This window comes from Lepidochelys kempii, chromosome 7 (genome assembly GCF_965140285.1).
Source record: "Lepidochelys kempii isolate rLepKem1 chromosome 7, rLepKem1.hap1, whole genome shotgun sequence".
Lineage (NCBI taxonomy): Eukaryota > Metazoa > Chordata > Testudines > Cheloniidae > Lepidochelys > Lepidochelys kempii.
Window position 1 is genome coordinate 111,833,502 of NC_136386.1, and position 12,935 is coordinate 111,846,436.

Below are 12,935 nucleotides of genomic sequence, written 5' to 3' on the forward strand. Positions count from 1 at the left end.
CTGATATCCTATATAGGTACCAGTGTGGTGTAGTAGGTGACTACTAGGGGTGTGCAATTGGTGGATTTTTTTCCCTCCCATATTGAAGCAGGTTCTCTTGGGGTGGCCTGTTCCATGATGGGACCTACTTCTCTGGTCAAGTGGTGGTGTTTGGTGAAGAAGTTTTTTATTGTGTTATTCTGTGGTATCACAGTACATGGCTGTAGATAACAAACTTCTTGACGTGTCTGGGGTAATGAGTGGATCTGTGAAGATGAGTGCGGTGGTTCATGCATTTCCTGAATATAACTGTCTGTGGGATTCCATTACTGAAGTTGATTGTGGTTGCCAGGAAGTTGATGCTGATGTAAGAGTGTTCTAGAAACAGTTTGGTGGATGGGTGGTGGTTATAGAATTCGTGATGGAAATCTATAAGGGAGTTTAGGTCATCGGTCCAAAGAATGAAAATATCACTGATGTATCTCAGGTATATCACTGGTTTTGTGGTGCATTTTTCCAGAAATTAACATGTTAAAACTTGGTCTTATTTGCTGGCAAATTTAAAATTTTTCCTCTATAATTAATTTTAATGAAAATATTATTGAGTTCATAAATATGCCTTTTGTTAAAATTGATGGTGTTAAAGATGATCTGCTATGCATGACTATCCAGATAACTGAAAAACATTCTTCCATTTAAATATATATTATCGGGAGATAAAATTCTAGATAAATGTCTTCATTAGATTAAACTGTAGGCATTTTCATTGTTATGTAGAACCAGACCATCTATAATGTTGAGGACTCTACAATAACTAGAGCTCAAAAAGATCAATTAGGTTTGTTTGCTATCCTAACAAAAAAAAAAGAAAAAAGAAACTGGTTAAGGTCACATGAAGCAATGAAAACAGAACGACAGCATTGTGACTGAGGTTGAGAGATTTACAAGAGAAAAGACTGGGTCAATAGTATGCTATTAAACCAACAGTTTCAACCTTCAGCACTTTGCACTGTTACTTCAGTTTCATTTGTTGACTTTTTAAAAAGATACTGTACAAGCTAAGGTTTCAGAGTAGCAGCCGTCTTAGTCTGTATTCACAAAAAAGAAAAGGAGTAGACTAATGTGCCACAAGTACTCCTTTTCTTTGTACAAGCTAAGTGTAGTAATGGACAAAGTGTCATTGCATTAGTACAATGGACTCATTTGCATCACACAGCCCAATGCCCACTAAAGCTCATGCAAATGGATCTAAACAGTTTTAAAACATACTGAGTAAATGATGGGAATTACTACCTGTAATTCCATATTGGGAATTTTAACTGGGTTCTGCCCTTTTTTTATTATTTCAGGACTATAAAGCACTTTTTATATATGGAGATATCTTGGTTCATCAAATCCAAACCATTTAGTGCTTTTTTCAGTTATATCTTAGTTTGATATAATGGTTCACATTCCTTGTTAACCTGTGTGAATGCATACTGAATCAGCATACATTCATTATTTAGAGTTAGGAAACATATACTGAATCAAAAACTATATTGCTTGGGAGTTTAACTTTCAAAACAGACGATGATACAGGTGTTTCTGGGCATTCACTGGAACTATTCTCTCATCCTTTCTCTGAGACATTGCACCAAGAATATTTCTACCTAGTTCTGATGCTCAGGTGGAATTTTAAAGATCCAGTGACACTTCTAAAGGCAATAGCTCCTACTTCGTCATTAACACTCTTTTCTCAATTAGAGGACAAAGGATTGTCTTGAAATTAATTTACACAACTGAGGGCCACAAAGGCCAGGGTGTTCCTACCACAGACTTCCTGTGTTACCTTCAGCAAGTCACTTAACTACCTTATGCCTCTGTGAAACAGGGATAACACTTTTCTCTTATGGATCACAAAGGTGTTGTGAGTCTACATTAAAAAATAAATTCTAAAGCCCTTTGAGAGCTCAGTCATAAGATGTTACAAAAATGCATTATTTTTATTATGTTTTAATGACATTAATGTGAAAATCACATACAACTGCCAAACCAGGTAATATTCAACTATTGAGGGTGGGTGTCAGTGTGAAAGCTAACTTGGGTGAGATACATGCGCATACCTGAGATGATTTGCATAGATTAAAAAAACTCCACAATAAGCCCAACACCCTCCAAACCCTAATTTACTTTTAAATATCTTCTGCTTTCTGATATCTTCATGGGCTGCCTGCTGGGTCCCTGTTACCTAGGCAGCAGTGACCATGAGATGGTTGAGTTCTGGATCCTCACAAAAGGAAGAAAGGAGAGTAGCAAAATACGGATCCTGGATTTCAGAAAAGCAGACTTAGACTCCCTTAGGGAACTAATGGGCAGGATCCCCTGGGAAGCTAATATGAGGGGGCAAGGAGTCCAGGAGAGCTGACTGTATTTTAAAGAAGCCTTATTGAGGGCGCAGGAACAAACCATCCTGAAGTGCAGAAAGAATAGCAAATATGGCAGGCAACCAGCTTGGCTTAACAGTGAAATCTTCGGTGAACTTAAACTCAAAAAGGAAGCTTACAAGAAGTGGAAATTTGGACATATGACTAGAGAGGAATATAAAAATATTGCTAGAGCATGCTAGGGTGTAATCAGGAAGGCCAAGGCACAACTGGAGTTGCAGCTCACAAGGGATGTGAAGGGTAACAAGAAAGGTTTCTACAGGTATGTTAGCAACAAGAAGAAGGTCAGGGAAAGTGTGGGACCCTTACTGAATGGGGGAGACAACATAGTGATAGATGATGTGGAAAAAGCTGAAGTACTCTCTGGTCTTTTTGCCTCAGTCTTCACCGACAAGGTCAGCTCCCAGAGTGCTGCACTGGGAAACACAGTATGGGGAGGACGTGAGCAGCCCTCAGTGGTGAAAGAACAGGTTAAGGACTATTTAGAAAAGCTGGACATGCACAAGTCCATGGGTCTAGATCTAATGCATCCAAGGGTGTTGAGGGAGTTGGCTGATGTGATTGCAGAGCCATTGGCCATTATCTTTGAAAATTCGTGGTGATCGGGGGAGGTCCCGGACAATTGGAAAAAGGCAAATATAGTGCCCATATTTTAAAAAGGGAAGAAAGAGAACCTGGGGAACTACAGACCAGTCAGCCTCACTTCAGTCCCCGGCACAATCATGGAGCAGGTCTTCAAGGAATCCATTTTGAAGCACTTGGAGGAGAGGAAGGTGATCAGGAACAGTCAACATGGATTCACCAAGGGCAAGTCATGCCTGACCAACCTGATAGCCTTCTATGATGAGATAACTGGCTCTGTGGACACAGGGAAAGCGGTGGATGTGATATATCTTGACTTTAGCAAAGCTTTTGATATGGTCTCCCCAGAATATTCTTGCCAGCAAGTTACAAAAGTATGGATTGGATGAATGGACTGTAAAGTGGATAGAAAGCTGGCTAGATTGTCAGGCTCAACGGGTAGTGATCAACGGCTCAATGTCTAGTTGGCAGCCGGTATCAAGCGGAGTGCCCCAGGGGTCGGTCCTGGGGCCAGTTTTGTTCAACATCTTTATCAATGATCTGGATGATGGGATTAATTGCACCCTCAGCAAGTTCGCAGATGACACTAAGCTGAGGGGAGAGGTAGATATGCTGGAGGGTAGGGATTGGGTCCAGAGTGACCGAGACAAATTGGAGGATTGGGCCAAAAGAAAGCTGATGAGGTTCAACAAGGACAGGTGCAAACTCCTGCACTTAGGAAGGAAGAATCCCAGGCACTGCTACAGGCTGGGGACCGAGTGGTTAGGCAGAAGTTATGCAGAAAAGGACCTGGGGATTACTGTGGACGAAAAGCTGGATATAAGTCAGCAGTGTGCGCTCCTTGCCAAGAAGTTCAACAGCATATTGGGCTGTATTAGTAGGAGCATTGCCAGCAGATCGAGGGAAGTGACTATTCGGCACTGGTGAGGCCACATCTGAAGTACTGTGTCCAGTTTTGGTCCCCCCACTACAGAAGGGATGTGGACAAATTGGAGAGAGTCCAGCGGAGGACAATGAAAATTATTAGGGGGCTGGGGCACATGACTTACGAGGAGAGGCTGAGGGAACTGGACTTATTTAGTCTGTAGAAGAGAAGAGTGAAGGGGCATTTGATATCAGCCTTCAGCTACCTGAAGGGGGGTTCCAGAGAGGATGGAGTTAGGCTGTTCTCAGTGGTGGCAGATGACAGAACAAGAAGCAGTGGTCTCAAGTTGCAGTGGGGGAGGTCTAGGTTGGATATTAGGAAACACTATTTCACTAGGAGGGTGGTGAAGCACTGGAATGGGTTACCTAGGGAGGTGGTGGAATCTCCATCCTTAGAGGTTTTTAGTTGGTGTTGGTCCTGCTTTGAGCAGGGGATTGGACTAGATGACCTCCTGAAGTCTTTTTCAACCCTAATAAATTCTCCGATTTTCTAGAGTAACCAACTAACACACTTTCCCCATTAGTTATCTTCAAAGATGAGGGAACAGCAAGAAGACCTAATGCCTGGCTAACCCTTAACACCCTTCTCCAGAAGAACAGAGACATCAAAAGAATTTTTGAGAACTCCTCTTCTTGCTTTGTGTGTGTATGTTGTGGGCTGGTATTGCCTGTAGAATTAGAACAGCTTGCAAATAACAACTGGGAAATCACTTTGGGCAAGTGACCCCATAATTTCCCATTTCTTGAGGGATGATGGTAACTCCTTCTCAGCAAAATATGGGAAGACAATAAAGACAGCAGGGAATATGTCTTTTTATTATATACATAATTTACATTGAAATAAATAAAAATATGGGACAGTGTCCATACAAATAAATAATAATTAATAATACAAGAATGGAGGTCAGTGGTGATATGCTAGTAGATAGGACAGCTGAGGTTCCTTTGTGTCTGACTTCAGAGAGATACTTCCAAATCCTTGTTACTTTGGTAGCCACCATCTGTAGTAGGCTAAACACAACCTTACTCTTATAGTAGACTTATTTTTCAGGGGAATGAGCTGCCTCTTGTCAATCTGCTGGGATTGAGGACAGTTACAGTTCAGGGTCCTCTAAGAAATTTGCTGATTCTGTCAATTTGCAAGATACAAAAGCCAACAGTTCTGGGATAAGGCAAATAAAATAGCAAGCCTTAAAATATTTGGCGATGCACTATACAAATATCCTTGTGCTCTGAGGGGCCTGCTGCAATTTCTGCATACAGTCAGATGCTGCTTTCCTCCAGCCAGCCAATATGAGACATTTCTAGTCCACTCCAACTCCTTCAGGAACAGGGGTCTAGATGTACAATTAGTTATAAAACAGAGTGAATATGATAGGACTACAGAACATAACAAGCGTATAACATCAGTATATCTAGGGGATCTTCAAAGGGGCCTCAAGGAGTTAGGCACCTAATTCATATTAAATTCAATGGGAATGGGGTGCTTAATTCACTTAAATACTTTTGAAAATCTCTCCCATCATGAACTTTTATGGCTGCTGCCTTTTCCTCCTCATACTACACTCCCCATACCCTACTATGCATCTGTAAGATAAATTTTAAGCTCTTCTAGGTAGAGATGTAAAAAGAAAAGGAGTACTTGTGGCACCTTAGAGACTAACCAATTTATCTGAGCATAAGCTTTCATGAGCTACAGCTCACTTCATCAGATGCATCCGATGAAGTGAGCTGTAGCTCACGAAAGCTTATGCTCAAATAAATTGGTTAATCTCTAAGGTTCCACAAGTACTCCTTTTCTTTTTGCAAATACAGACTAACACGGCTGCTACTCTGAAACCTGTCATTTTGCTAGGTAGAGATGTGTCTTTGTTACACATTGGTAAGGCACCCGGCATACCTATGTTACTGTATAAATAATAATAATATTTGAGCACAGTTGGACCTACAACACTTGAAGACTAAATCAGCATTGGCAGCATTTTTCAGGTGTTTTCTTGTCTTTTCGTCCAGAATTTACTTCCTAGGTCAGAGACTGGTAAAGCTAGAACACAGGAGGGAATTTCAAGCATAACAGCTGTATCTGAATGCATGAATTATGATGTTATGAGCCACATCTGATCTTAAAAAATGCCAGATATCACTTATCTGACTAAATCTGGAAGAGGGAAAGACAACTTCAGGTTGTGATAGGAAAATGATTTTGTCTTGCTATGATGTTCAAGTACATTATTCAATTCTTTGCAATTTATTCTGGTGGCCTGCTTAGGAAACTTGACATCATTTGTGTAGTCGTATTTATTACATTATTGATTCTTCAACTTCAAAAGAGAAGTTATGGTCTGCTGGAGAGGATATACCTCACAGTGTGAAAGTGACCAATTCAAAACCCTGCAATACCTAGCCTCAGACATTAGGACTGGATTAGGATTAGTATGCCTAGAAGTAGACATTTATACATATAATAATGGCTCCTGTAGCTACAATAGTTATCAATACCCAAGCTTCAAGTATTAAACAGATCACCATGTGTGGTCAGGAAAGACATTCTTTTCACACAATATCAATAATTAGGAGCATTATAAGCAGTCTGTTGTCTTTATCTGAAGTATTTTACATTGGCCTCCATTACAGACAGGATACTACTCTTGTTAGACTATTAGTCTATTCCATGATGGCATTTGTACCTAGGCACAAAATGATGATAAAAAACGAGGACAGGCTTAACTCTTAATTTCATTGCTTTTGTCAATAAATAGATATTTTACATGACATGATAATAGATTGTATGAACATTTTTATATTTTACATTTAATTTTTCAATGTCAGTGATGAGTTTTGCATCTAATCAACCATTACATTTTCTGTCATGCATCTACCTCTTGATTATGAGCTGGAGTTTTAAACAGGAGTCTCAAAAACAAATTGCTTATATTTCTTGGGAAAAAGCATATGTTATAATACACAAGAAAGGTGTACAGTGAACTACAGTAAAAAACTATCAATCACAATAAAGCAAATCATCTGTAATTTATCTATATTTTTCATTTTTAGCAAAATAAATTGTTTTTAAGAGTAGAAAATTAAGAACTTCTAAAATGAGGAATCTGTCCAGAACCTTTAAAAACCTCAAACTAGTTAAATGGACATGTGGCCTACAACTGTATACTTGTTAAAAATGCATGTAATTACATAGATTTCATTGCACAGCAATGTTCCAAGCATGTTGTTTCCATCTAAATTATTAAAATTCCAGTTTGACTATGTCTCTACTCAGTAACATTGAATCAGTTACCCTTGTGTTATAAAAACATCTGTATTCTCCTGATATGCAGCACTTCAACTTGTTTTCAAGAAAAATACTATAATTTGCTACTCTACAAGAATTTGGTGAGATGCATTAATTGTGCAGGAATCTAATTTGGTCCTGTGAACCCCTTTTTGCAGAAGAGGAAACTCTTATTTGGACTGATGACAAAGTACTATTTTCACCAACTTTGAGTTAAACCAATGTAAATATAGACCAGTTAAAGTGTAAACACAAATTAAATTCTAAATGCTTCTGCTTAGAAGTCCAAATAATACCAAAGGGGAAATTTATGAACCTCTTTCTTGGTCGAGGCACATTTTGGTTTAACCTTCCACAAAACACTGAGTATCTCCTCAATATACTTTTAGTTTCTCGTATAGATTTCCAAAGCAGAGGCAATGGGAAAAACACATTTTGCTAGGATCCTGCATATGAAAGAGAGAAAACCGAATATATAAAAAATCATAAATGTTCATGAATCATGGAACTTCAGACACAAAATTTAGAGCTCCGTTTTTATCCAGATCAGTTCATCCGTGTTGGTGATTTTAACTGTCATTAGAAAAACTAAAGCCTTGCTAAAAATGGTTAACAGGATGAACAACAGTTAGACACAGATATGTCTTGTAGCAACGGGATATGCCAGAGACAGCCCTGTATTACAATGCTGAAGTATAATTTCTTTTGACTTTTACTAATGATGCTATTCCACAAATCTGATCTTTGATGCCGTTCTTTTATTTTTATTTTTTTCCCCAGTCCAGCTATTTCCACAGTCTCTCATTCTCACTACAAATGAATGCTGTGTGTATATAGAGCTGCACTCAAATTTGACTATAAATGAGTATTTAACCAAATCCTGATATCAGAATTTTCTGAATAACTCTTCAAAGATCCACGGGAAAATGAATTGTTCAGACGTGACACTGTTCTACGCGAGTAATAATTAGTATTGTAACTTTGTCATTTCTTATCCCTCTTCTTTGTGGCCAGATCTGATATGTTTGCTGGCATCGGTTTGGAGGAGGAGGGGAGAACATCCCGCTGCCTTTTGGTCCTTCCTACTAACCCTCTCACTTTCTTCTTTGCTCTTTATGTCAGACGCTCTCACTGTGATTCCTCTGCCCCAATATCAGATCCCTCTTCTGCTCAGGATGGAACAACAGAACCCTAGAAAACTACAGGCTTAAGGTTTCCCTATAGGGGCCAATCCTACTCCCACTCAAAACAATAACCATATTATTCCCAGGAAGCAGGATCAGGACAGTAATATCTCAGAACTTTGCTTGTTGCTGTCCTCACTCTTGCAAATCTGTACATTACAAGTGTTATTTTGCTATCTACAAAATTTGTTTAAAAGGACAGTGATGAATACCTTTGTGCAAACAAATTATCATAGAGGTGTGTTGAGATTCTGGTACACTGGTTTAATCATCAGTAGATATTCTATCTGCAGTACTTTTTCCGTAATGTATGTGCTCTAACTCATATGTTCTGTTTTGTGAAGTTGACTAACTACTGGAAATGTTTTTTGAGTCTGACATCCTGCTGCAATATATCATTGCTTTATCCACTATTTGGCTTTGGCCAAATAACATTTCCAGTTATTCAGTATTCAGCCAAATTCTACAGTTAAACATTAAGCACATCCCTAGCTACGTACCCTGCAGCCACTGTAACAAACAAATGATCTAAGAAATGTGATACAGAATTAAGTCATAGAGACAGACAGTGCCTAGAATTTTGAAAGATATGTTGAAAGCAGATTACTGAGATGACACCTTCAGGGTTCCAAACATTTGTAATGCATGGCTAGTGAGATTTTCTGCCTCCGGTAATGCCTGACACTCAGGAAAAAGAGAGCCAATGCCCTACTCTCGACCCTGGGCAAGTCCCTTAGCAAAGATGGCACAACCTCATACAGTACATTGATTTTACCAATTCTAGCAGAAAAGCCTATGAATATGGTTAAAGGCTTGAACCACAAGAACATATTCTACCAGAGGAGCTAATATATAAGAGAAAAATGTTACAAAACAAACATTTTATACAAAAGGCCCTTTCAGAGCATGTGCATTCAGAGTAATTACGTGAGGTATTCTGTTTTTGAGAAATAGTATACGGGCCTGTTCATCTAGTTGTTTTCCTGAATCTCTTGTACTGTACAGAATACATTGTATTAGAATTTTGACACGCAAGAAGGCATTGTTGAACAAGTCTGATCCAAGTTCAGATTAATGAGTCAGAGCAAGGTCAGCAAACATGCAGCGTGGGGCCCAACACTCACATCACCGTAGACTAGTGTTCCGCAAACTTGGCAGTGTGCCCCCCTAGTGAGGGGCAGAGGGTTGTCTGGGGGAGGGGCGCAGTGGGACCCAGGACCAGCCCCCACGTGGGGGTGGAGAGGGAGCACTACCCAGCCTGACTCTGCCCCTAGCTGTGGCCCCAGCTCCACTCCCAGTCCCTGGCTTGGCCATGATTCCACTCCCGGCCCAGGGGGTAGGGTGGGGTGGGATGGTTGGGGGCGTGGACATATTCAATTATTGGTAAGAGGGGGCGTGAAAGGAAAAGTTTGGACACTACTGCCTTAGACTTTTATAAACATAAAAAGTTTTTTAAAAAACCCCCATAAAACTCACAGGCCTAAAGAAAAGTGGAATCTCACACACATTGTGCTGGCTTGTGTATTTCCAATTATTGAAACCTCACACCATAGCGACCCTTTTCCTTGGCAGATTGTTCTATGATGCTGTCCAGCTCCAACCTCACTGTCACATCTTTCGCAATTGCAAGGAGAGCAAGCTCACTCAGCCATACCTGTGACAGTGTTGAACGCACGGAGTTTTTAATATGTCAGTGTGCTCATTGCATGGTCAGCACTACAATTGGTGTGAGCTTTCGTGAGCTACAGCTCACTTCATCGGATGCATCCGATGAAGTGAGCTGTAGCTCACAAAAGCTCATGCTCAAATAAATTGGTTAGTCTCTAAGGTGCCAAAAGTACTCCTTTTCTTTTTGCGAATACAGACTAACACGGCTGTTACTCTGAAACCTACAATTGGTGTGGTGAGGGAGTCGAAACAACATTTCCATTTCTGGTAAAACATCAAGAGAACTTGACACTATGAAATTCAAGTAGCTCTGGACTCCATGTGACAAACTGAACACCTCTGTGTCCTTTGTAAAATAATACATCTTGAAAGAGAATCTCCTGAACCAAGTCTAAAGAAAAATATGAGTTTTTTCCCATGAGATTAAGAATTTCCTCCTTTGACTCTTCTGAAGTTAGATTCTGAAGTCCCTTGGGATGTAGGAAGCCAAATAGAGTAGCTCCCTCTTGAAATCCCTCACATAAAACTGGTTTTCAGACTAGCAGCTGTGTTAGTCTGTATCTGCAAAAAGAACAGGAGTACTTGTGGCACCTTAGAGATTAACAAATTTATTAGAGCATAAGCTTTCGTGAGCTACAGCTCACTTCATCAGATGCACAGAATGGAACATATAGTAAGACATATATATATATATATATATATACACACACACACACACACATACAGAGAAGTTGGAAGTTACCATACAAACTGTGAGAGGCTAATTAGTTAAGATGAGCTATTATCAGCAGGAGAAAAAAAAAACTTTTGTAGTGATAATCAAGATGGCCCATTTAGACAGTTGACAAGAAGGTGTGAGGATACTTAACTTAAGGAAATAGATTCAATATGTGTAATGACCCAGCCACTCCCAGTCTCTGTTCAAACCCAAGTTAATGGCGATCAACAGGTTATCTCAAGTGCTTATATACAAATGCACAAAGCCTTGGAAACAAGCAGGGAGAACTGGAGGTCCTGGTGATGTCAAGGAACTATGACGTGATCGGAATAACAGAGACTTTGTGGGATAACTCACATGACTGGAGTACTGTCATGGATGGTTATAAACTGTTCAGGAAGGACAGGCAGGGCAGAAAAGGTGGGGGAGTAGCCCTGTATGTAAGGGAGCAGTATGACTGCTCAGAGCTCCGGTACGAAACTGCAGAAAAACCTGAGTGTCTCTGGATTAAGTTTAGAAGTGTGTGCAACAAGAGTGATGTAGTGGTGGGAGTCTGCTATAGACCACCGGACCAGGGGGATGAGGTAGATGAGGCTTTCTTCCGGCAGCTCACGGAAGCTACTAGATCGCATGCCCTGATTCTCATGGGTGACTTTAATTTTCCTGATATCTGCTGGGAGAGCAATACAGCGGTGCATAGACAATCCAGGAAGTTTTTGGAAAGCGTAGGGGACAATTTCCTGGCGCAAGTGCTAGAGGAGCCAACTAGGGGGGGCGCTTTTCTTGACCTGCTGCTCACAAACCGGGTAGAATTAGTGGGGGAAGCAAAAGTGGATGGGAATCTGGGAGGCAGTGACCATGAGTTGGTTGAGTTCAGGATCCTGACGCAGGGAAGAAAGGTAAGCAGCAGGATACGGACCCTGGACTTCAGGAAAGCAGACTTAGACTCCCTCAGGGAACGGATGGCCAGGATCCCCTGGGGGACTAACTTGAAGGGGAAAGGAGTCCAGGAGAGCTGGCTGTATTTCAAGGAATCCCTGTTGAGGTTACAGGGACAAACCATCCCAATGAGTCGAAAGAATAGTAAATATGGCAGGCGACCAGCTTGGCTTAATGGTGAAATCCTAGTGGATCTTAAACATAAAAAAGAAGCTTACAAGAAGTGGAAGGTTGGACAAATGACCAGGGAAGAGTATAAAAATATTGCTCGGGCATGTAGGAATGTTATCAGGAGGGCCAAATCGCACCTGGAGCTGCAGCTAGCCAGAGATGTCAAGAGTAACAAGAAGGGTTTCTTCAGGTATGTTGGCAACAAGAAGAAAGCCAAGGAATGTGTGGGCCCCTTACTGAATGAGGGAGGCAACCTAGTGACAGAGGATGTGGAAAAAGCTAATGTACTCAATGCTTTTTTTGCCTCTGTTTTCACTAACAAGGTCAGCTCCCAGACTGCTGCGCTGGGCATCACAAAATGGGGAAGAGATGGCCAGTCCTCTGTGGAGATAGAGGTGGTTAGGGGCTATTTAGAAAAGCTGGACGTGCACAAGTCCATGGGGCCGGACGAGTTGCATCCGAGAGTGCTGAAGGAATTGGCGGCTGTGATTGCAGAGCCATTGGCCATTATCTTTGAAAACTCGTGGCGAACCGGGGAAGTCCCGGATGACTGGAAAAAGGCTAATGTAGTGCCAATCTTTAAAAAAGGGAAGAAGGAGGATCCTGGGAACTACAGGCCAGTCAGCCTCACTTCAGTCCCTGGAAAAATCATGGAGCAGGTCCTCAAAGAATCAATCCTGAAGCACTTGCATGAGAGGAAAGTGATCAGGAACAGCCAGCATGGATTCACCAAGGGAAGGTCATGCCTGACTAATCTAATCGCCTTTTATGATGAGATTACTGGTTCTGTGGATGAAGGGAAAGCAGTGGATGTATTGTTTCTTGACTTTAGCAAAGCTTTTGACACGGTCTCCCACAGTATTCTTGTCAGCAAGTTAAGGAAGTATGGGCTGGATGAATGCACTACAAGGTGGGTAGAAAGCTGGCTAGATTGTCGGGCTCAACGGGTAGTGATCAATGGCTCCATATCTAGTTGGCAGCCGGTATCAAGTGGAGTACCCCAAGGGTCGGTCCTGGGGCCGGTTTTGTTCAATATCTTCATAAATGATCTGGAGGAT

The 12,935-nt window shown here is 41.0% G+C and overlaps 1 protein-coding gene across 5 annotated transcripts in view; it reads right to left on the bottom strand.

Moving 5' to 3' along the window:
* ATRNL1 (attractin like 1) overlaps positions 1 to 12,935 on the bottom strand; it is a 1,086,620-nt gene that overhangs the window by 7,333 nt on the left and 1,066,352 nt on the right. The window contains exon 30 of one of the 5 annotated variants that reach the window (XM_073354266.2): positions 4,769 to 5,245. The exons of the other annotated variants lie outside the window; for them this stretch is intronic. Within the exon in view, the coding sequence (XP_073210367.2) occupies positions 5,232 to 5,245 (14 nt within the window). The 3' untranslated portion in view covers positions 4,769 to 5,231. Of the gene's footprint in view, positions 1 to 4,768; positions 5,246 to 12,935 lie in introns of those variants that run through there. 5 annotated transcript variants of the gene reach the window in all.